This window comes from Manis pentadactyla, chromosome 3, assembly GCF_030020395.1.
Source record: "Manis pentadactyla isolate mManPen7 chromosome 3, mManPen7.hap1, whole genome shotgun sequence".
NCBI lineage: Eukaryota > Metazoa > Chordata > Mammalia > Pholidota > Manidae > Manis > Manis pentadactyla.
In genome coordinates this window covers 51,982,547-52,008,302 of record NC_080021.1, presented here as the reverse complement: position 1 = coordinate 52,008,302, position 25,756 = coordinate 51,982,547, and the positions used below count along the sequence as shown (strand labels likewise).

General features: G+C 35.2%; 1 protein-coding gene across 1 annotated transcript in view; it reads left to right on the top strand.

Moving 5' to 3' along the window:
* The window catches only part of CNBD1 (cyclic nucleotide binding domain containing 1), a 296,599-nt gene that overhangs the window by 216,182 nt on the left and 54,661 nt on the right, over nt 1-25,756 (top strand). The window contains exon 10 of the mRNA XM_036925074.2: nt 3,199-3,266. Within this exon, the coding sequence (XP_036780969.2) occupies nt 3,199-3,266 (68 nt within the window). The remainder of the gene's footprint in view (nt 1-3,198; nt 3,267-25,756) is intronic.

Sequence of the window (25,756 nt, the reverse complement as noted above, 5' to 3'; positions counted from 1 at the left end):
GATGTGGATAACAGTTGGGACAAATAGTAGGCTACCCCCCAAAAATAGAAAAGGGAACATTTCCCAATGCATTCTTTAAGGCAACTATACCCTGATACCAAAAACAGACAAAGGTATCACAAAACTACAGGCCAATATCTTTATGTATATAGATGCAAAAATCCTCAACAAAATATGAGTAAACTGAATCCTGCACCATATAAAAAGGATTATACATGATGAACAAGTATAATTTATCCCACAAATGCAGGTTTTTTCAATGTACAATTTTCAGCCAATGTAATACCAAATATATTTGGTTAATACACCATATTGATAAGAATAAAGAAGGAAAGCTACATGATTCCTTTTGATGAAAAAAACTCAACAAATAGAAAGAGAAGTGAATGTTCTCAATATGATAAAAATGGCCTCTTGAAAAATTAGGCAAGAAGTAAAGAAGATATCCTTATTGGAATGGAAGAATTAATACTATCTCTCTTTTTTGATGACAAATCCTTAGAAGTTCACAAAAAAAACTATCAGAGTCAATGAATAAGTTAGTGGGATACAAGATAAATGTACAAAATCAATTGTATTTCTATACATTAGCAATGAATGAAAACGAAATTAATAAGTCCATTTATAATAGCCTCAAAAAGAGCAACATATTTAGAAATAAATTTAATAAAAGAAGAGTTTGGCTTGTACACTGAAACTACAAAACATCATTAGAATAAACTAAAAACCTAAATAATGGAAGAAATCTTGCTCATGGATTGGAAGTCTTAGTGTTGTTAAAATGGCAGTACTCCTTAAGTTGATTTATAGATTTGACATAATTCCTATCCAAATCTTATCTCTCCATTTTTATAAAATTGACAAACTGATCCTTAAATTCATATGGAAATGCAAGGAACCTAAACAGTCCAACACATCTTGAAAAAGAATAACAAAGTAGGAGAAGTCACACTTCTGGATTCAAAACTTACTACAAAACTACACTAGTCATGTTTGGATAGTAGTAGCAGAGGTTAGATGTATAGACCAACTGAATATAATAAATAATTCAGAAATAAAACCATATGTTTACAGTCAATTCATTTTTAATAAGAGTATCAAGACAATTCAATAAATGGTGCAGGGACAACTGGATATGCACATGCATACAACTCAACTTGGCTCCCTACCTCATTCCATGAAAAAAACAAGTTAAAAATGCATCAAATACTAAAATGTAAAAGCTAAATTTATAAAACTCTTTAAAGAAAACAGATGTAAATCTTCATTACTTGCAATTGACAATGGTTCATAGATATTAACAACCTAAAGAATGAACAACCCAAGAAAGAATTGATAAACTGCACTTCATGAAAAGTAAGAACTTGTGCGCTGCAAAAGACACTATCAAGAAAGTGAAAAGACTTTTTACAAAATGGGAGAAAATAGTCACAGCTCATATATCTGATTAGGGTCTAGTATCCAGAATATATACAGAACTATTACAACTCAAGCAAAATAATAACATCAAATAACCCAATTAAAAAGTGGTTAAATAATTTATCTACACATTTCTCCAATTTAGGAGAAATGCTAATCAGAACATCTTGATGGCACTTTACATATATTAGGATATCAAAATGAAAAACATAATAAGTGTTGGCAAGTATGTGAAGAAATTGGAACTCTCATACATAACTGATGGGAATATAAAATGGTGCAGCCTCATTGGAAAATAGTTTGGTAGTCCTATAAAAGCAAGCTATTAAGTTTTCATATGACCCAGTAATCCCAGTCCTAGAGAATTTAAAACACATGTCCACACAAAAATGTTTACATGAATACTCATAGCATTTTTCATAATAGCACTAAAGGGGAAACAACCTAATGTACATCAATTAATACAGAAAAAATGTTATATCCATATAGTAGATTGTTATTCAGCCCTAAAATGTAATGAAGTGTCAATTAATGCTACAGCATGGATGAGCCTGAAAAAATTAAGCCAAGTAAAAAAGTCAGTCATGAAAACTACATACTTATATGATTCTACTTATATTAAATATCCAGAATAGGCAAATCCATAGAGATAGAAAGTAGGTTAGTGCTGTCAGGGTCTTGGGAGAGGTACAAACGAGGAATGAATGCAAATAAATATGGCACTTGTTTTCAGAAATGAAAATGTTCTGGAATGAAATCCATGAATTTCACCAAACATTATTGAAGGCATAAGGAAGACATATGTCAATCCTACACAAAACTTTCTAAAGAATAAGGGGAAAAAACAGTCCTACACTTTTTAAATTAGCCTTTATACTTAAACCTGACAAGGACATTACAAGAAAAAAAATTACTGGCCAATCTTGTAAATAGACACATGCAAAATTGTAACTATATGTTAATATACTGAATCCAGGAATACACAGCAAAGACTATTTATTAAAACCATGTTTGGTTTAGTCCAAAATTGTAAGGTTAGTTTAACATCCAAAAATGTATCATATTCCCCCATATTTTCAAAATAAATAACAAAAATATAATCACTTTTTTCAGAAACCCTTAATTTTTCAATTTTGTGTTCATTGAACTCAGATACAGTATCATTTCTGTAACTATTATTGAGGTTTCAGAGATTTGTTTAAGCACTATAATAAAAATATGTCAACTCTTTAAGGCATTCTTCTTCTGGAAAACCTGCTAACAGCAGAACCCTTTGAATCACATCCTGTAGATCAATCTGACATTACTTTTTCAGCTGTCCCTCCTGAGATCTCTCTGAAGCTACAAAGAAAAGGAAACAGTAATTCTTTTATGGCTATCATAATTACTGCAATAGAATCACATGGTATTTCTCCACCCACCTGTGCAAAAGTGTGTGTCTTTTCTTGTTAAACATTGTTAGAAAATAAGTGAAAAGCTTTATGTTGTCAGAGTTGACTGTAATTCAGAAATGGTATCTTTCCACTTTGAATTCCTGTCTGCTGCATTTACTTGAGGTGGAGAAAGGCAACTATTAAATAATTTATGGTAACATTCCTTGTGATGATCAGGCTGTCTGTGAATATGAATTTAGAAAGAACTACCAATGAGTCAATTTTATTATTAGGGAAGATCCTTGTTTTCTATATAAAAATATCAATGATGATTAGCAATGTCTTTTTTGTTTATTTTTTATTACTTTTGATGATATTCTAAACATTTTCTTTGGTTTTCCTCTAGAATTAGACCCAGTAACTCAACAACTTATGCTTCAAACAGCTAAACTGACTTGTGGCCATCTGACAGATGTAAGTAAAATGTTGAAGTTATAATAAATATCACTATTCATGGTACTTAAAGGCAAGCATCTGTTTTCATGTTTAGTAGCCTTGCTATTAAAAGGACTAGTATTATCCACTCCCTAGAAAATAATATATTTGTAAAAGTTCTTACAATGATCCCTCCACCTATTTATGTCTTTTAAGGTCACTTATAATATTTTTGGTAGCATGCAGATTTTATTTAAGACTGAAAAAACCCAGCCTGTCTCAATAAAAGTATCCATATTACAGTCTTACATAAAAGAGTTTCACCTATGTTTCCTCTACGAGTTTTCTAATTTCATATCTTATGTTTAAGTCTTCAGTTAATTTTGAGTTGATTTTTCTGTGTGTGTTTGTTGTAAGGTAGGGTCCAACTTTATTCTTTTGCCTTCCTGTAATATGTGACAACATAGATGAACCTTGAAAATCTTACACTGAACAAAATAAGCCAGTCACAGAAAGACAAATACTGCATGATTCCACTTATATGAGGTATCTAAGTTAGATTCATGAGAACAAAGAACAGAATTTTGGTTGCCAGCATTGGGGAGGGAAAGAACTGAGGAGTTAATCAATAGGTATAAAATTTCAGTTTTGCAAGATGAATACACTGTAGATATCTACTGTATAACATTGTGCCTATGTGTAACAATATGTTATTGTACACTTAAAAATATGTTAAGAAAGTAAATCTCATGTTCAATGTTTTTATCACAATAAAATACTTTAAAATAAGTTTCACATTTTTAAGAGAAATGCAAACATTTAAATAGATATTTCAAAAGCTATAATTATTTTCTTAGTCTTAACATGTCCTTTTTATGAGTAAAACATTACTTGTAGCTGCAATAAATACATCTCATGCCAATCTCTATAAAACATACTTCTAATATGCTATAAAATGCAGATAGAACCATTATGAATTGGACCATTTTAGAATATTTAGTTAGTTCATGCTAGAGTATTTAACAACTTATGCAAGAATTGTGAAGAAAACCTTAAACAAGTTCATGATAAAATGAAGAATATGGAGAAAGTTTAAATAACATTGCAGAGAGGTCTGGAGAAGGCAGATGGTCTTACGGTATTGCTCTACATGAAAGGAAGGCAGAACCCAAGCCCACATGTCTGGAGTGGGTATTTGTAAAGGTGGCAGACCAGGACATGTGATATGGGAAAATGGTAGGGAAGTCAAAGTGAAAGGAAGGGAATTGAAAGTTTAACCAAATAGAGTTTTTGAGGACCAGAAATCCCTAAAGGAAATTTTTAAAGACATCTTGTTTATAGTATGGTGCTCAGTGCTGGCCATTCTCTCTGTCTCCTCACCAAATCCTTAGTGAAATAAACATGATTCACTCTGATGCTTTCCATGTTTTCTTATGGTTGAATTTGAACATATGTTGAGTCTTTAAGATTAAAGAGTGGTGAGAATAGAAATTTCCCAAAGGGGACAACATCTGGGTTGTACTTTGAGAGCTCATCTGGAATTTGTGTATTAAGATGGAGCTCTCAGCTATATTTTTTAAATTAAATCGTCATGATGAAAGTGAGACAAGAGTGTTTCCTCACTATGGTTGTCAAATGATACAAATCATGATGGTAGTTGGCATATGACTTCATAGAAGAGGGACATTGTGAGATGAGGATTTGCAATGTGTACAGTTTAATACTGAAAATTAAAGTGCTAAGTACATTTACCATTTACATATTTGAGGGAGAAAGAAATGTTACTTTGAAGTTTTAGGCTAATAATGGAGTCCAGATTACTAATGTAATTGAGCCACAACAGTTAACCAATTTCTTGAGATATTAAAACCTTTCCAAGATTGTAATAAGATCTCCATGGCAGGTGTCACCTGGAGAGGTAGAATTCCCTGGAGAAAATACTCTATTGGATGATTTGGTCATCCATCCAGTATTAGAATGATTTGTTGAGGTCAAAAGCTACCAGAAAATAGAGAGTGTAATGCCAGTGACATAAGAAAAATATTTTTATCTGTGGCTAGAATACATCACTGAAATGTTCAGTAGTAGCAAGTATAAAGGAGAGAAATGAAAGAGATCTCAAAATAATTTACAAGACCAGAGCTAGGAATTACTTAAGGTGGACATGTCTCTGTTTTGGTGGCAGTATATTATAAAGTGGAAAGTACCTGGGATTAAAATGAGAAGATTCTGATCATAAGTCATAAAGACAGGCAATAAGAGACTTCTACATATATTTTAAAACTTAAGAGGCTTTGTAATAAGGCTTCTGATAAGATGATGTGGAGAAAATGATGGAACAACCCAGAGATAGTCACTTCAAGAGCAGTTTATAAATAAGCTTTTCTAAAAAGAACTTGAATTCATTAAAAACCAAAGTTTTCCTTCTCAGATCTCTCTCTTAGTAAAAGTGGTTCAGAAGGAGGAAGATTTGAGGTAATAATACCAGCTCTCAGTAGGTAAAATGGAATAGCTGACTTTAAGCCTCAATTTTCTATTCAAAGTGGGCTATCTGCAGATTATAAAATGTGGTTCAGCTGCCTGACATCAGATGTGCTGGAGAACAGGAAGAAATTACCTCTGGAACTTGCCCTGGGCACTAGAAATGCCCATGAATTTAATTCTGCCCACTAATTTAACCACCAGAGACTGGATTTATTCTTTAGAGCTCTGGTGTTTATACTACATAACGCTGATATTGATATGACTGCCTGAGACATCAGGAAGTAGATTTTGGAAATAGAAATGGGACTTTCCAAGACTAGGAAGTAGAAACACTTAACCGTTTATTTTGGTTGTTTTAAGGGTAGAAAAAATGTTCTTGTCACAGAGCAATTAAGCTTATGAAATGAGAGTGTTTAGAAAGTAAGACAGAAATACCAGTATTCGAGACTAAAAGGGGCCAAGAATCCACATAAAGATGTTTCTGGTAGGTGGGCTCTTGTTCTGAGGATGAAATGTGGTTATTGGTCACTCCTCTATACTTCCCGTTTTGTAGCAATAATAATTGTGTATTCCCTGAATTTAAGATATACCTACTGGTCTCTGCTGACACAAGTATGACTTTGCCAGCTGGTGAGGGACAAGTCCACACTCAAGAGAACAGACTTCACAGCTAAGATATCAGACTGGGGTAGGAAACACTACCCAAAGGAGGACATTGAGAAGGTTCCTTTAACCCTTAGTTGGAAAAGACATGTGAGCCACTGTAGCCCTGGGTATCACAAGTAAACCTTGATGTTGTCTTCTTGAAACAATTTTTTTTGAGTGGATGCAGGTATTTTTTGTGTGAGAAATACATAAATATATAAATGAGAATGTTATTCACCAGGGTTGATGGTAACAGGAAGTGCTGGGAATGGTTAGCTACTGATTGAAATCACCACCTGTGTGAACACAGATCTAGACTATGCATCCTGGGGACCTGAACATAATGGAAAACATGATGTAACAGAGGAGGAGGAATTTAAAAGGCAGCAGAAAAAGCAAAATGGAACAGGGAGAAAATTCTACATTGGAAGTGTGGCCAAAGAGATAATTAGAAGAAAATACACATTTCTAATGAAACTTTAAATTGTTTGCAGTACCAGGGTTAAAGCAAAAGTTCTGCTTTCCCTCAAAATCTTCAGTTGCTCACTAATGATTCTTGTGTGAATGTTTTTAGTGCTCAGTGAAAAAAGTGTGCCAAATCCAACTTCCAGTTTGGTGGGGTCAGGAAGAGATGTTGCATACAAAGCCAACAATATGTGATAAACCACATGATTAGGAAAAATAAAATACACCTTGTTCTCCAATGTGTAAATTGTTCATTTTTTAGTTCTGTATCGCTATGTTGTTTTGTGACAGTTCTAAAGGTACTTCAAATTTTACCTCCTTCAGGAACATATATTCTGGTTCTTTGCACAAGGTAGCATTATTTTGTTAACATATCCAGCACAGTCACAGCTAAAATTGCAGAATATATATCTGATAAAACACCTGTATCTCTTACATATTTTATTCTTGCTGATATCATTTTTCCATAGATGTACAATTATTTTGACTAGTTTATAAAAATGAGAAGTTTCAGACACATCTCAGTAGTGCCTGTATAATTATTGGATTTTAAACAAAGCCGAATTCTTAGGCATGCTGCCACAGAGAGCCAGCTTTGAAATTAATTCTGGTTCTGCTCCCCACTCATTATTCAAACTGTTTAAATTCTTCTGTGTTTACATCTAAAAATTCTGTTGTTATTTCTTTTGCAATGTACAATCTGGAATTGACTTTTGCGTATGGTGTGAATTTAAGGTCAAGTTTTTGTTTTTATTTTTTCTATATGGATGTCCAATTTTCACAGCTCATGTACTGAGAAGGCCATCCTTTCTTTAACCATGAAACTGTATTGCTACCATTGTTATAAAGCAAGTTATTATATATGTGTGAATCTGTTTGTTGTCTATTATTTAATATGGATACATTTGTTTCTTCTCACACCAATGCCACAATGGCTTAATTTATGTATATATAAATTATATATAAGGATTATATATAAAATTAATTTTTTGTTATTTGAGTTTTTGTAGAATAAATCCTCCTACGTTGTTCTTCATGATTGCCATATCAATTCCTTTTTGAATTTCCATTAAATTTTACATAAAAATGACTTCTCAATATCCACAAAACACCCTGTTGAGATTTTAGGGTTTTCTACTTGTCTTTGTTTTTCAGTAGTTTAATTCTTAGTCAGGATTTTTTCAAATAATGATTATGTCCCATTCTTTTTCCTATCCACCTCTGATTCCATTTTAATATATGTGAGAAATTTTCACTTTATGTGCCATTTCTCCTACACACTTTTTCTGTTCCTCTTTCTTTATCTCTGCTCAGTTTATATACTTTCAATTGATCTTCCTTCCAGGTCACTAATCGTTTTTTCTATTCTTTAATATTCTGTTAAATCTGTTGACTTCTAATTTCCAGTTCAGCATATTTATCCAAAAAAACACAAAAACACTAACTCAAAAAGGTATATGTACCCCCATGTTCATTGCTGTATTATTTACAGTAGCAAGATATGTAAACAACCTGTGTCCATTGATAGATGAATAGATAAGAGGAAATGGTATATATGTACAATGGAATATTAGCCATAAAAAATTGAAATCTTTTCATTTGTGACAACATGGATGGAATATGAGGACATTATGCTAAATGAAATAAATCAAAAGCAAATACCATATGAGCTCTCTTATATTTGGAATCTAAAAATCAGCAAAAAACAAATAAACAAAAAACAAGCCCATAAATACCGAGAACAGATCAGTGGTTGCCAGAGATGGGGAATTTCAAGTAAAAGAAATGGATAAACCATTTTTTGTTTTTTTTAGCTTAAATAATGAATTAAAAGTAGATTCTAATTCTCAGATATCTACATTTTTTCATCCTTTTAGTCCATCTTTCCACTATTTTCTTCAACATATAAGTCAAAGTCGTTATTTTTTACTGTGGTTTGAACACTTAGCATGTGTAGTTTTAAGTCTTACATTTAAATCCCTAATTCATTGTGAGTTGTTTTTTGTGTATAGTATGATTCCAATTTCAGTCTTTTGCATGTACCTATTCAGTTTTCCCAGCATCATTTGTCGAGGATATGATCCTTTCCCCTTTGTACTTTCTTGGCCCTTTTGTTGAAAATCACTTAACCACATATATGTGGGGTTATTTCTGAGCACTCTCTTTTGTTCCATTGGTCTATTTGTCTGTTTTTATGCCACTTCCATATTGTTTTGATACTATCACTTTATATTGGAATTTGAAATCAAGAAGTATGATGCCTCCAGCTTTCTTCTTCTTTCTCAAGATGAATTTAACTAGTTGGGGTCTGTTGTGGTTCCATATGAATTCTTGGATTGTTCTTGTTTCTATTTCTGCAAAACTTACCATTGGGATTTTGATAGGGAATGTGTTAAGTCTATAGAACACTTTGGGTCATATTTTTATTTTAACATTATTAATTCTTCCTACACATGCCCACAGGTGGTCTTTCCACTTATTAGTGACTAATTTATAAATGTTTTGTAGCTTTCAGTGTACAAGTCTTTTATTTCCTAAATTAAGTTTATTCCTAAGTACTTTGCTATTTTTGATACTATTGTAAATGGGATTATTTTCTTAATTTCCTTTTTAGATAACTCATTAAGTCTGTAGAAATCCAATTGAAATTCATTTTATGTCCTGCAACTTTAAAGCCAGACAAAGATGCTACAAGAAAAGAAAAATATAGCCCAATATCCTTGGAGAACACAGAATCAAAAATCCTCTCAAAATACCTGAAACCAAGTTCAACAATATATTAAAAAGATCACACATTATAAGCAAGTGTTATTTATCCCTGAACTACAAGAATAGTTCAATACATAATCTAATTCTTTATTTTCTTTCTTGATTCTCTGTCATATTATCCTGTTTGTTGCCATGACTGGTCATTTTCAATTTAATTGTGGATATATATTTTTTTGTAGATAATTATTTTTTATTTAAGGGTAGTTGACACACAATATTACATTAGTTTCAGGTGTAAAACACAGTGATTCAACATTTATATACATGATAATTCTAGCTACCAGCTATCATCATACAAAGTTGTTACAATATTTTGACTATATTCCTTATGCTACATATTACATCCAGGTTACTTATTTATTTTACAATTGGAAGTGTGTATTTTTTTTTTTTGAGAGGGCATCTCTCATATTTATTGATCAAATGGTTGTTAACAACAATAAAATTCTGTATAGGGAAGTCAATGCTCAATGCACAATCATTAATCCACCCCAAGCCTAATGTTCGTCAGTCTCCAATCTTCTGAAGCATAACAAACAAGTTCTTACATGGAGAACAAATTCTTACATAGTAAATAAGTTACATGGTGAACAGTACAAGGGCAGTCATCACAGAAACTTTCGGTTTTGCTCATGCATTATGAACTCTAAACAATCAGTTCAAATATGAATATTCGTTTGATTTTTATACTTGATTTATATGTGGATACCACATTTCTCTCTTTATTATTATTATTTTTAATAAAATGCTGAAGTGGTAGGTAGATACAAGATAAAGGTAGAAAACACAGTTTAGTGTTGTAAGAGAGCAAATGTAGGTGATCAGGTGTGTGTCTGTAGACTATGTGTTAATCCAAGCTAGACAAGGGCAATAAAACATCCACGGATGCAAAAGATTTCTCTCAGAACAGGGGGGGTGAGGTTCTAAGCCTCACCTCTGTTGATCCCCAATTTCTCACCTGATGGCCCCCCTGCGACTGTGCCTGTCTTAGGTTGTTCCTCCCTTGAGGAATCTTACCCATCTCTGGCTAACCAGTCATCTTCCGGGGCCATACAGGGAAATGTAAAGTTGGTAAGTGAGAGAGAAGCCTTATTGTTTGAAATGGATAGCTTTTTACTTCTTTGCATATTTATGCCCTGTGGCTTCTATGCCCAGCATTTGTCTTGAGGTATCTTTACCACTTGGAAGAATTATGATACTCGGTAAATTTGATATGAGGCACGAATTCTATTTAAGGGTTGTAATTAGGAAGGAAGAAGAAAACCTATAGAGGTACCAGGCGGAAAAAAACTTGGGAAGATTGATTATTTCTTTGACATATCTTCTTATAGAGTAACTTCAGCATGTATAGGTTTTAAACTAATAACCAAGCAGACCTATAATTACCAGCCATCTCCAGTGAAACCAAGCAAATCAGTTAGGCATCTTAGGCATTTGTGAAAACTTATCTATGATATGGTGGATATTTTCCAACTGAACTTGAACAGTCTGATAGAAATCAGACAAATTAAAACAACCTATTCCTGGAGACTGTTCACATCCCATATGTTCTTTTAACAGTAGATAGTCTGTAGTTGTAAGATTTTGGAGCACTACAATTTGTACTTCTCCTAATTCTTGGTTGAGTTCCAACAGTATAGATCCAGTCAAATTTGTTGTTTTGCTGTATGCACAGGCCGGCTTAGATATCTCCTTCTTCATTCCCATGGCAAGTCCAGGAACCGGTGGGATGAGTGCATCTACAGCTGTAGCAGCACGTGGATCTTTGTTGGGGTTTTTTTATGATCATCTTCTGGAATGAGTCTTCCAGAGAGTGCTGATGTTGGAAGTTCTTTTTCATATCGTATCTTAGTTCATTTTCTGGGTAGCCAAATTAGGCTTTGATCCTCTGTATAAACACAAACAGACCCTTTGCCTACACATTTATATGCCCTTTATACCATTGTGTAGAACTCATTGGAGGTCACCACACAGGAACTGCTTTTTTTTTTTGTTATCATTAATCTACTCTTACATGATGAATATTATGTTTACTAGGCTCTCCCCTATATCAGGTCCCCCCTATAAACCCCTTTACAGTCACTGTCCATCAGCATAGCAAAATGTTGTAGAATCACTACTTGTCTTCTCTGTGTTGCACAGCCCTCCCCATTCTCCCACCCCCCCATGCATGCTAATCTTAATACCCCCTTCTTCTTCCCCCCCCTTATCCCTCCCTACTCACCCATCCTCCCCAGTCCCTTTCCCTTTGGTACCTGTTAGTCCATTCTTGAGTTCTGTGATTCTGCTGCTGTTTTGTTCCTTCAGTTTTTCCTTTGTTCTTATACTCCACAGATGAGTGAGATCATTTGGTATTTCTCTTTCTCCGCTTGGCTTATTTCACTGAGCATAATACCCTCCAGCTCCATCCATGTTGCTGCAAATGGTAGGATTTGCCCTTTTCTTATGGCTGAGTAGTATTCCATTGTGTATATGTAGCACATCTTCTTTATCCATTCATCTTACTGATGGACCTTATATTGCTTCCAATTCTTGGCTATTGTAAATACTGCTGCGATAAACATAGGGGTGCATCTGTCTTAAACTGGATTGCTGCATCCTAGGGGAAATTCCTAGGAGTGGAATTCCTGGGTCAAATGGTAAGTCTGTTTTGAGCATTTTGATGTACCTCCATACTGCTTTCCACAATGGTTGAACTAATTTACATTCCCACCAGCAGTGTAGGAGGGTTCCCCTTTCTCCACAGCCTCGCCAACATTTGTTGTTGTTTGTCTTTTGGATGGTAGCCATCCTTACTGGTGTGAGGTGATACCTCATTGTAGTTTTAATTTGCATTTCTCTGATAATTAGCGATGTGGAGCATCTTTTCATGTGTGTGTTGGCCATTTGTATTTCTTTTTTGGAAAACTATCTGTTCAGTTCCCCTGCCCATTTTTTAATTGGGTTATTTGTTTTCTGTTTGTTGAGGCGTGTGAGCTCTTTATATATTCTGGACGTCAAGCCTTTTTTCAGATGTCATTTTCAAATATATTCTCCCATACTGTAGGGTTCCTTTTTATTCTATTGATGGTGTCTTTTGCTGTACAGAAGCTTTTCAGCTTAATATAGTCCCACTTGTTCATTTTTGCTGTTGTTTTCCTTGCCCGGGGAGTTATGTTCAAGAAGAGGTCACTCATGTTTATGTCTAAGAGGTTTTTGCCTATGTTTTTTTCCAGAAGTTTAATGGTTTCATGACTTACATTCAGGTCTTTGATCAATTGTGAGTTTACTTTTGTATATGGGGTTAGACAATGGTCCAGTTTCATTCTCCTACATGTAGCTAGTCCAGTTTTGCCAGCACCATCTGTTGAAAAGACTGTCATTTCGCCATTGTATGTCCATGGCTCCTTTATCAAATATTAATTGACCATATATGTCTGGGTTAATGTCTGGATTCTCTAGTCTGTTCCATTGGTCTGTGGCTCTGCTCTTGTGCCAGTACCAAATTGTCTTGATTACTATGGCTTTATAGTAGAGCTTGAAGTTGGGTAGTGAGATCCTCCCTACTTTATTCTTCTTTCTCAGGATTGCTTTGGCTATTAGGGGTCTTTGGTGTTTCCATTATGAATTTTTGGATTATTTGTTCCAGTTCATTGAAGAATGTTGCTGGTAGTTTCATAGGGATTGCATCAAATCTGTATATTGCTTTGGGCAGGATGGCCATTTTAACGATATTAATTCTTCCTAGCCATGAGCATGGGATGAGTTTCCATCTGTTAGTTTCCCCTTTAATTTCTCTTAAGAGTGACATAGTTTTCAGAGTGTAAGTCTTTCAGTTCTTTGTTTAGGTTTATTCCTAAGTATTTTTTTTTTGATGCAATTGTGTATGGAGTTGTTTTCCTGATTTCTCTTTCTGTTCGTTCATTGTTAGTGTATAGGAAAGCCACAGATTTCTGTGCATTGATTTTGTATTCTGCAACTTTGCTGTATTCTGATATCAGTTCTAGTAGTTTTGGGGTGGAGTCTTTAGGGTTTTTTATGTACAGTATCATGTCATCTGCAAATAGTGACAGTTTAACTTCTTCTTTACCAATCTGGATTCCTTGTATTTCTTTGTTTCGTCTGATTGCCATGGCTAGGACCTCCAGTACTATGTTAAATAACAGTGGGGAGAGTGGGCATGCTTGTCTAATTCCCAATCTCAGAGGAAAAACTTTCAGCTTGTCGCTGTTCAATATAATGTTGGCTGTGGGTTTATCATAAATGGCCTTTATTATGTTGAGGTACTTGCCCTCTATTCCCATTTTGCTGTGAGTTTTTATCATGAATGGATGTTGAATTTTGTCGAATGCTTTTTCAGCATCTATGGAGATGATCATGTGGTTTTTGTCTTTCTTTTTGTTGATGTGGTGGATGATGTTAATGGACTTTCGAATGTTGTACCATCCTTGCATCCCTGGGATGAATCCCACTTGGTCATGGTGCACGATTCCTTTTGATGTATTTTTGAATTAGGTTTGCTAATGTTTTGTTGAGTATTTTTGCATCTAAGTTCATCAGGGATATTGGTCTGTAGTTTTCTTTTTTGGTGGGGTCTTTGCCTGGTTTTGGTATTAGGGTGATGTTGGCTTCAAAGAATGAGTTTGGGAGTATTCCCTCCTCTTCTATTTTTTGGAAAACTTTAAGGAGAATGGGTATTACGTCTTCCCTGTATGTCTGATAAGATTTCGAGGTGAATCCATCTGGCCCGGGGGTTTTGTTCTTTGGTAGTTTTTTGATTACCGCTTCAATTTCGTTGCTGGTAATTGGTCTGTTTAGATTTTCTGTTTCTTACTGTGTCAGTCTGGGAAGGTTGTATTTTTCTAGGAAGTTGTCCATTTCTCCTAGGTTTCCCAGCTTGTTAGCATATAGGTTTTCATACTACTGTCTAATAATTCTTTGTATTTCTGTGGGGTCTGTCGTGATTTTTCCTTTCTCGTTTCTGATACTGTTTATTTGTGTTGACTCTCTTTTCCTCTTAATAAGTCTGGCTAGAGCCTTATCTATTTTGTTTATTTTCTCGAGGAACCAGCTCTTGGTTTCATTGATTTTTGCTATTGTTTTATTCTTCTCAATTTTATTTATTTCTTCTCTGATCTTTATTATGTCCCTCCTTCTGCTGACCTTAGACCTCATTTGTTCTTCTTTTTCCAATTTCAATAATTGTGACATTAGACCATTCATTTGGAATTATTCTTCCTTCTTTAAGTATGCCTGGATTGCTATATACTTTCCTCTTAAGACTGCTTTTGCTGTATCCCACAGTAGTTGGGGCTTTGTGTTGTTGTTGTCGTTTGTTTCCATATATTGCTGGATCTCCATTTTGATTTGGTCATTGATCCATTGATTATTTAGGAGCGTGTTGTTAAGCCTCCATATGTTTGTGAGCCTTTTTGTTTTCTTTTTACAATTTATTTCTAGTTTTATGCCTTTGTGGTCTGAAAAGTTGGTTGGTAGGATTTCAATATTTTGGAATTTTCTGAGGCTCTTTTTGTGGCTTAGTATGTGGTCTATTCTGGAGAATGTTGTATGTGCACTTGAGAAGAATGTGTATCCTGTTGCTTTTGGATGTAGAGTTCTGTAGATGTCTATTAGGTCCATCTGTTCTAGTGTGTTGTTCAGTGCCTCTGTGTCCTTACTTATTTTCTGTCTGGTGGATCTGTCCTTTGGAGTGAGTGGTGTGTTGAAGTCTCCTAGAATGAATGCATTGCATTCTATTTCCTCCTTTAGTTCTGTTAGTATTTGTTTCAGGTATGTTGGTGCTCCTGTATTGGGAGCATATATATTTATAATGGTTATATCCTCTTGATGGACTGAGCCCTTTATCATTATGTAATGTCCTTCTTTGTCTTTTGTTACTTTCTTTATTTTGAAGTCTGTTTTGTCTGATACCAGAATTGCAACACCTGCTTTCTTCTCTCTGTTGTTTGCATGAAATATCTTTTTCCATCCCTTGACTTTAAGTCTGTGCGCGTCTTTGGGTTTGAGGTGAGCCTCTTATAAGCAGCATATGGATGGATCTTGCTTTTTTATCCATTCTATTGCTCTGTGTCTTTTGATTGGTGCATTCAGTCCATTTACATTTAGGGTGATTATTGAAAGGTATGAATTTATTGCCATTGCAGGCTTTAAGTTTGTGGTTACCAAAGGTTTAGGGTTAGCTTCTTTACTATCTTACTGTCTAAGTTAACTCGCTTGTTGAGCTATTATAAACACAGTCTGATGATTCTTTATTTCTCTCCCTTCTTATTCCTCCTCCTCCCTTCTTCATATGTTGGGTGTTTTGTTCTGTGCTCTTTTTAGGAGTGCTCCCATCTAGAGCATTCCCTGTAGGATGCCCTGTAGAGGTGGTTTGTGCGAGGCAAATTCCCTCAACTTTTGCTTGTCTGGGAATTGTTTAATCCCTCCTTCATATTTAAATTATATTCGTACTGGATACAGTAGTCTTGGTTCGAGGCCCTTCTGTTTCATTGCATTAAGTATATCATGCCATTCTCTTCTGGCCTGTAGGGTTTCTGTTGAGAAGTCTGATGATAGCCTGATGGGTTTTCCTTTGTAGGTAACCTTTTTTTTCTCTCTGGCTGCCTATAATACTTTGTCCTTTTCTTTGATCTTTGACATTTTAATTATTATGTGTCTTGGTGTTGCCCTCCTTGGATCCCTTGTCATGGGAGTTCTGTGTACCTCTGTGGTCTGAGAGGCCATTTCTTCCCCTAGTTTGGGGAAGTTTTCGGCAATTATTTCTTCAAAGACACTTTCTATCCCTTTTTCTCTTCTTCTTCTTCTGGTACCCCTATAATGCAGATATTGTTCCATTTTGATTGGTCACTCAGCTCTCTTAGAATTCTTTCATTCCTGGAGATCCTTTTATCTCTCTGTGCATCAGCTTCTCTGTGTTCCTGTTCTCTGTTTTCTAGTCCATTAATGGTCTCTTGCATCTCGTCCATTCTGTTTTGACGTCCTTCCAGAGCTTGTTGTATTTCTGTATTCTCCTTCCTTATTTCTTGCATATTTCTCTGCAAGTCCATCAGCATGGTTATGACTTTTGTTTTGAATTCTTTTTCAGGAAGACTGGTTAAATCTACCTCCCCAGGTTCCTTCTCAGGGGAAGATGTAGCAGATGCCGAAGCTGTCTGGGTTAGTCTTGTCTGGATCATATTTTTTTTGCCTTTTCATGTTGACAGGTGCTATTGACTGTCAGCTGGGAGGGTCAAACTTTTCACTTGCTACTGGCCTTTCTTTACTGGGACAACTGCGACCCCTAGTGGCTTGTGTTGGGTAATTGCGTGTAGACTGGGTCTGTGTCTTGCCCGGCTGGAATGGAAGAATTTCCCTTTCGTGGGCGTGGTCTGCCTTAGGCTGCTTCTCTGCTTTAGCAGCACCCGGATGGGTAATGGACAGGGGCGCTGTTTGGCTGTTTACCTCTGTGAGGGGTCTCAGAGCTCTTGCCTAGGGGGTTAGTTCGCCCGGTTTTCCCTGTAATTTCCAGCCACTGGGCTGTGACCTGTGTTATTTCCATCCAGCTGTTATGTCCCTGTCCCTTTAAGACTTTCAAAAAGCACTGGCTTTTCTTTGTCACAGGGGCATTGGCTTCTGAACCCGCTCAGAGGTCTTGCTGCCCTGTTTCCCTAGTTTCCAGCCCTCCACGCATGCACTGTGTCTGCGCTCTTGTGCGGGTGTCTGGGACTGGGTGTTTAGCAGTCCTGGGCTCCCTCTCCCTCCTGCCGGGTGCTGGGGGGAAGCGTGCTTGGGTCCTGCTGGGCCGGGGGTTGTATCTTACCCCTTTCACCAGGCGCTGGGCTCTCACATGTGTGGATGTAGTCTGGCTGTTGTCCTGTGTCTTCTGGTCTCTCTTTTAGGATTAGTTGTATTTGTTGTATTTTCAAAAATATATATGTTTTTGGGAGGAGATTCCCACTCTCGTTCTCACTCCGCCATGTTGGCTCTGCCGTCTAATTCTGGATATTTTAATAAAAATTTTATGTACTTCAGATATCTTCCTATTAATAAGATTCTTTAATTCTTTACTAGGCAGATGGAATAGGGGGTTCAACACTTTAAGTAATAAGGGAATTGAGGCTGCAACACAATTTTGGTAAGACTCAGTCTATTATTTCATCCTTGTCACTCTCTAAGATTTTTAATGGAATTTGAAAATATCACATGGGCCTCTCCCCTAATACTTCCTGCACCTTATTTTTGTCTTTCAGGAAAGCCTGCTGAAAACTCAGCTCTTTCAATGGTTTTTGGCTAAACTGTTTAAATTCTTGCCTAGTACAGCATCAGGGGTGATAATTTAACATATTAATGTCTATAAAATCTCCAATTTTTTCACTCTGGACCTAATAGGCCCCATGAAAAGATCAGATAATTTCTTATTTCTAAGAGGTAATAACCACCTGGTCTGGGCAAATTCTTTAAGCAGTGTTAAATGCCTCCAAAACAATAAAATCAGCTCTCCATTGGGAGTTCAACTCCAGATTATCAGATCTTTATGCCTTCATGGGATCAGCATATATGAAGGCTTTAAAAAATTATTTTCCCCATTTTTTCTAATAGTTCGAAGCAGGAACAATAATCTACTGTTACATAATCCATTCTACCCCAAATCAGAAGTTCTACATATATTTCTGTGTAAAAAGTAGACCAAAGCATTTTCCCTGGTTAATTTTATTTCCATATTCCCTTTGGCCCAACCACTTTTCTATGGTTTCCATCTCAGGGACATGCGTAATTCACAGTACATTTAAAAAAAATTGTTTGACAGTATTTTTTCCCAAGACTGTCTATCAGCCCTGAATATCTGGAGCATTCAAGTAGAGTATCCCTTGCACCTATGCCTTCCACCACAGGAATACCCTTAAGACAATTAACTTACCTATCCTCTCTTTAAAACTTTGTCCATCTTTTAAAATTTTGCCATATATATTATTAGAGACTCATTTTCTCTCACTGTTCTTTGTGAAAAGCCTATACTTCAAGGAAGGTATTTAGTGACATAATTTGATAAATAAATGAGGCTCATGGTAAACAATGGAAGTATGGTAGGTATACAAGTAATTGCTGACAGAATGTGCAAGAGCATTTTAAGTACAAAAAGGCTAGAGAGATATTACTTTGAATTAGAGTTAACTCACCCAAGTTGAAAAGAGAGCAAAAGGAGTAGGGAAATAAATGAAAACATTTAAAATATTGTGAGTCATGTCAGTATTAGACCAAACAAAGAGTTTACTCTCAGTGTAGAATGTTATACTCAGTGAAACAAATTAGGAAGAATAAGACTAGACATTTATTAAACGGATACTTTGTAGTTGGTAAAAAACCATTCTGTTATTACTCTTGACCTAATAGAATTTCATTCCAGAAGTTGAGGAAGTATGGTAAATAGAAAGACAAAAGGATAATTATGTTCATTTTATTTGAGACTTATGTATTATTGGGACTTATTTATTACTTTCTTAGGTTCATCTGTTAATAACTATCATACTTTCTGAAATTTTGTAGAAGTCTCTGTAAAAATACATATGTGTTGCACACACAAAATGAATAACAAAACTTCTCCAGTAAAGTCAGTTTATACTGCCTATTCTGATGCCTCCCATTTTTATTTGACTAAATTTTGTATTGCATATGTAACATTCTGCCGACCATTACATGATTGCAACCAGAAGCCTAACAGTGATGAGGAGTACACATATGGCCGTAAGTACACATGAAGTCCCAAGTCTGTGCTACTGGCACTCTCAACTTACCTGAGTAGTTGATATTCAAATACAGAAAAGCCAATATGATAGCAAAATGGAGGAGGCTTTAGGTGTCATGGTTCCTCTACCCACAATGTGGCATATATATATATATATCTTTTCCAGCTTCCTTTTGGCATTTGGTCAAGTGGCCAGCTACATAATGGACAGAACTTTAAAGTGAAGAAAGGAATTATTCGTTTCTAAATTGTTTTTCTATGTAATAATCTATTTAAAACAGATGTATGTCTCAACATATAATACATAATAGAGCCACCTGTGGAATTTTTTAAACAGTTATATTTGCTCTCTTCTTACTCTGTTTTCTAATTCAGGATATTTGAAATGCTTATCAGACAACTGCATTTAAAAAAATTTTTATAAATGTACTAAAATTTTCTTTAAACTTGGAGACATTTACCTGATATGAATCCCAATACATGTATTTTTTAAACTTTGTTGTTTGGTCCTGAAATAAAAGCCAAACTACTTTTTTAAGATTCTTAGCCTAATCCAGGTTGTTGGTTCAAGTATATGTATTCTTCATCAGTGCCATTACCTTGTGAAAGGTGATGGCAGTCCTATTTTAGTTCCACTATTGAGACAGGACAAGAAAAAATAAAATAGTAATATTACAAAAAGCTTTCAGGAAGGATAACATGGAAATAATTGTCACTTACTCTCACTCACTGAAGAATCAGTGATTAAGAATTTCCCAAACAATATTCTAGCTAGCTCTTTTCACATCTGGAACTTTTCAATTTTTCTAATTGTCCTTTACAAACAAACAGACTTAAAAACCCTTCTATATAATATGCTACAAAATATAAAAATGGAGTGATAGATAGTAGGTTATTGTTTTGTTAAAAGAGGCATTAGATCTTTTATCTATGTGCCCTTATGTACATATGAGCCTTCATGTATGCACACAGGGATCCTAAAGTAAAGTGAAAATGTGAAACCTACTGTTTTAGACACTGCAGTGGATTGCTGGGTTACGCCATATCATCTGACAGTTGTGTACATCCAAATTAAATGACTTTAGCTTTGCTGAATTGTTTTGTGTAGTAACACAGTCTAATTTGAGGATGCTATTACTAAAAATGTCAGACCACTTCTAACTGTATTATACTGTAAGGTGTGGATGTAATTTCTAATATTCTTTTTATTAAGACACATGGGAAATACTTTTCTGTTTATAGTGCCAGTAATAGGTCTTTTCCTGAATGAGTACTTTGTTTTCATTTCAAGGATACTGTGACCCATTAAATGAATCATTGAGGTTTCTCTGTGTTGACTACTACAAAGCTTTGGGCTCAATTTGTGTCCCAGCTCTAGCAGATGTACGGGAATATTTGGTATGCTTTCAGTGTACTGATCTCACTTCTGACATCACCTGCTTTTCCTATCCTTATTTTCCCTCTCTCTCAATTTTCTCACCAGACTTGACTTACTTTATTTTGTAGTACTGTATACATCCTTATATAAAACTTTTTAAAAATACATCTTTCTATAGGAAAAGAAAATTAACTGAGTTCAGATTAATCATTACCACTTAGTGCCAACCACCTAATTTACCTCATTTTACCTTTACTCAATGTAATCAGAATATAATTTTTCAATGGTATTCTTTTGATCATTAGTATATTATTTTATTTATGGTTTAAATAAGAATATAAAGAATATAAAAATTATTTTATATCAAGAATCTTGATATAAAAATTATCAAGATTATTACCAGCTAATTTTAGGAAGAATTTTTGTTTTCATTTGCTTAATTAATCTATGTATGATAGAAGAGGATGGACAGAGAGAAAAATTTAATATAATTTAGAAAATATTTTAATTAAATGGATAAAAAACCATCTTTGCCTTTAGATGCCTTCTGAATAGATTCAATAGATGTGAATTTAATTTAATAAATCATTTGATATGGTCAATTTGTTTTATTACATTTCCAGTCCTAAACATTATGATTGCTGTGGATGAGCTATACTATATAATATATGATTTTTAAATTTTAGTTTAAACTGAAAGATTCTTTAAAATAAATATGGACAGAGGAATTTTAAAGGATCTAGTGTGACTACCTTATTTTATATTCCTATTAAGTCAGTTATGAAAATAAAGTTTAAGAAGTAAAAAAGCAAATGTTATGTTGCAAAATGAAAATTGCTCTGCTTCTAATTAGAACAAATGGTCTCTTAAAATTATGGTCTCTTAAAATTACTCTTGCTTTAATATGCTTTTCTTTTCATGCATAATTATTCTGAGAAGTCCTTCTGTTTAAAATTATAGTTTTCCAGAAGAAAAATTAATATAAAGCCAATTTCTAACCTTGGCAATGATTTCTGCTTTCGAAAACATGTTTTCAAGTTTTCTAAAAACATTTCCCTTATTGGAACAACTATTTTTTCTTGAATAAATAATTAAAAAATAAAGAATATTTAAGATTCTCTATAATTTTAAAAAGCTTTATTTCTGAAACAAAACCAAAGAGTTATGTTATTGCATTTACAATGAAACTTTCATGATTGCCATTTACCATGTACAATGTATTATCACCCATGAAATACATAAAATGCAGATGGTGAATGCAAATTGGTCAGTTTATGCTTGTTATTTTATGTATAATTAATATTGTTAGGTTTTTCCTATTGTACCTTCAGGTACAAATGATTCAATCTATATTTTACAGAATGACAGAGAAGTTTACAAAAGCTGTACTATTACATGTGATGACAACCCCCATGAAACTAATGACCCCAAAAATCCCACCATAATTGTCTTAATTCTTACCTAGTAGGAAATTAGATTCACTATATAATCTGTTTATTTTTTTCATTCCTCATAGACATAAATTGACAACATGGTATGTGACACATTGCATTGTTAACCATGACTTAATTCAATGGGTATCATTTCTGATATACAATGATCTTCTAATGGCCATGCATTTGTTTTCAGTACAAAAGGCTTCAATTTTAAGGTAAATTATGATTTACTTAAGAATGGAATTCCTTAATATTCCTTAATACTATGGCTTTTTTCCTTCATACCTTGCAAAATTAACATTCTTTATATTTTGAAGGCTTTACAAAAATCCAAAATTTTTATTTATTCAGGTTTTTTTTTTAGTAGTGATAAATACTGATCTATGTTTAGATTTGTATTTAAACTCATATGATTCAGGACTAAATTGCATAATGACTCTAAGTAAAAGTATATGTATATGAAAGAGAGAAAGTTAATAAGGAAAGAGAGCTTTAGAGGTAGGGTGATAAAGAATTTGCCAAGTTGACCTCATGAGGGAGATAGAGCAATGATACCACATTAACTGAGTAGCAAGTATACTAATCCTGGAAGTGTGTACACATAAAAATTGAAATGCAATGTAATATGATCAGCTTGCTTCACTTTTTATAGACATTTATATTGAATATAATTTTCATATAGTAAAAGTGTACAGTTCTTAAGTGTGCAGTCAATGAATTTATATGAAGTGACAGCAACCATGTAACCAGTAAAATGTTCATGATGTAGAACATTGCTAACAATCCCAAAGCCTTCCTTATTTCTATTCCATATCATTGCTTTCTCCCCAAAGGTAACCATTAATCTTTCTCATCATAGGTTAGTTTTACCCCCTCTTGAACTTACATAAATGGAATTAAATAGTATGCAGTATTTTGTCATTGACTTTTCCCCCTAATATGTCTATCACATTTATCAATGTTGTTGTGTATATCAGTGTTTTGGTTCTTTTTCATTGATATATGATAGAACTTGGTATAAGTATGCTACTATTCCATGGTATCAATACATACAGTTGATTTTAATATTTACAAACAATGGTGTTTCCAAGTTTTTGGTTGTTAACAATAATATTATTGGGCCTAGTTCCAGGTAAGATGGAGTAAACACACTCCTCTCCATCTCTAAGTCTCTCACTGAATGAAATTATAGAATCTGAAGAGAATACATAGGCTATTGAGCTTTATAAAAAATAAATTGTGGCAGGAAAATTGGGAAAGAAGAAGAAAATTCAAAGTAACACCAAACTGACAGTGAATTTACCATTTATCTTCCCCTTGGCTATTTATGTTGCTTGGCCCTAGAGATGAGTATGATGCCCTCAGAAGTACAACACAGAGTGTGGTAACTAATGCCCAGCCTTCTGGGGAAGGGAATGGAAAGGAGAACCACAAGGGAACTGGAAACTACCAGACAATTGAATGAGAGGAAGGTGTTTATGAAAGTGAATCTATAAATTTACTTTAAAAATCCTGAGCTCACATCTGAGCTGTACATGCATAAATCTGTTCCTAATCAGCATTAAGAAACAAAAAAACAAGAGGAGAGGGTTAAAGATGGTAGTGTGAGAGGTGAGACAGAGGCCTCCTCCTAAAACCACATGTAATACAAAAATATAACTAATACAACTAATCGTGACAGAGCAACAGGAAAGGAGGCTGTGCCAGACTGCATAAACCTGGAGAAAATAATAGATCTCATAGAAGAGGGTAACATACCAAAACCATGACCCAGAGGGACCCAAGCCCTTCTCCCACCCCAGCTCACTGGCAGGAGGAGGAGAAACAGAGCAAGGAGGGAGTGGAGGCTTGCAACTGCTGAACACCAGCTCTGGAGGTCTGCTCTGGGAGCACAAACCTACATTGCTGGTGCTCTGGTGATGAGGAGGGTTGGAAAGCTAAGGCAGGCAGAATACCTGGAGAGACTGAGATTCCAGCCACTTGTGGAAAACAGGGATACATATCCGACTGCTCTGGGACAAAAGAAAGGCGGCCAATCTGAGAGACTTCCTAACAGCGAAAGGGCTGCTAAAGGGGCAAGAACTGCACAGACCTTACTGCTCAGGAGAAAGGACAGGTAGGCAAAATGCTCCAAGTGCACTCAGCCTAGCAGGTTGGGAAATTTCACAATCTTCAGGCACCCCAGCCCCCTGGCAGGCTAGGCAGCTCCAAGGCCCCCCTCTGTGATAAGTAGCCTGCTGAACCCTCCTCCCAACCACCCCACACCTGGCTTGCAAACAGGCAAACCCTGCCCTGGTGTCAGGCCAGCCAGAGGGAGGCCCAGCTTATGGCAGCTACAAATGCAAAGCACAGAGGCTTACACACGTGTGATCAGCCTGCTGGTTACAGCAGTGGAGACAGGCATAGCAGCTGGGAAGCAGGAAACAGCCCTTTCCTCTCCCCCAGCCACCATCACCACTCCCCTGAGACTCCCAACATTGCTCCAGGGACTGAGCAGCTCTAGAGAGTAGAGGTTCTGAGCACTGAAGGGTGTCACATACAAATATGAAATGTCAAAGAAACCTGGTTCAGACCAAAATTCTACATACACCAGATAAAGAGTCAAATGAAACTGATCTTATGAAACTTCCTGACAGTGATTTCAAAATAAAAATCATAAACATGCTCATGGAGGTACAGGAAAATATTCAAGAACTCAGGAATGAATTCCAGTGGGAGTTCCAATCATTATGGAACACAGTATCAGAAATGAAACTTACAAGGGAAGGTTTTAAAAGCAGATTAGATACAGTGGAGGAGAATGAAATAGAAATTAGAGAACAGGAAAACAAAGAAGCTGAGGCACAGAGAGAAAAAAGGATCTCTAAGATTGGAAGAATATTGAGAGAACTGTGTGACCAATCCAAACAGAACAATATTTGCATTATTGGGGTACCAGAAGAAGAAGAGAGAAAAAAAGACATAGAAAGTATCTTTCAGGAGGTAATTGCTGAAAACTTCCCCAATCTGGGGAAGGAAATAGTCTCTCAGGCCATGGAAGTCCAGAGATCTTGCAACACAAGGGACCCAAGGAGGACAATACCAAGACATATAATAATTAAAGTGGCAAAGATCAAAGACAAGACAGAGTATTAAAAGAACCAGAGGGAGAAAAAAGACTACCTACAAAGGAAAGCCTATCAGGCTATCATCAGACTTTTCAACAGAAACCTTACAGGCCACAAGGGGGTGCATGATATATCTAATACAATGAAGCAGAAGGGCCTCAAACCAACAATACTTTATCCAGCAAGATTATCATTTAAATTTGAAGGAGGGATTAAACAATTTCAAGATAAGCAAAAGCTGAGAAAATTTACCTCCCACAAACCATCTCTATAGTGTATTTTGAAGGGACTGCTATTGACAGAAGTGTTCCTAAGGTTTAATAGCTGTCACCAGAGACAATAACACCACAGAAAAGAAAGTAGAGCAGTTGATTTCTAAGCAAATGCAAAATTAAATCAACGACCCCCAAAGTCATAAACAAAGAGAACAGATTATGATAACTAATCTATAAAGAATGGAGGACGAAGAAAAAGGAGGAGAAAAAAAGACCCTTTAGATTGTGTTTGTAATATCATACTAAGTG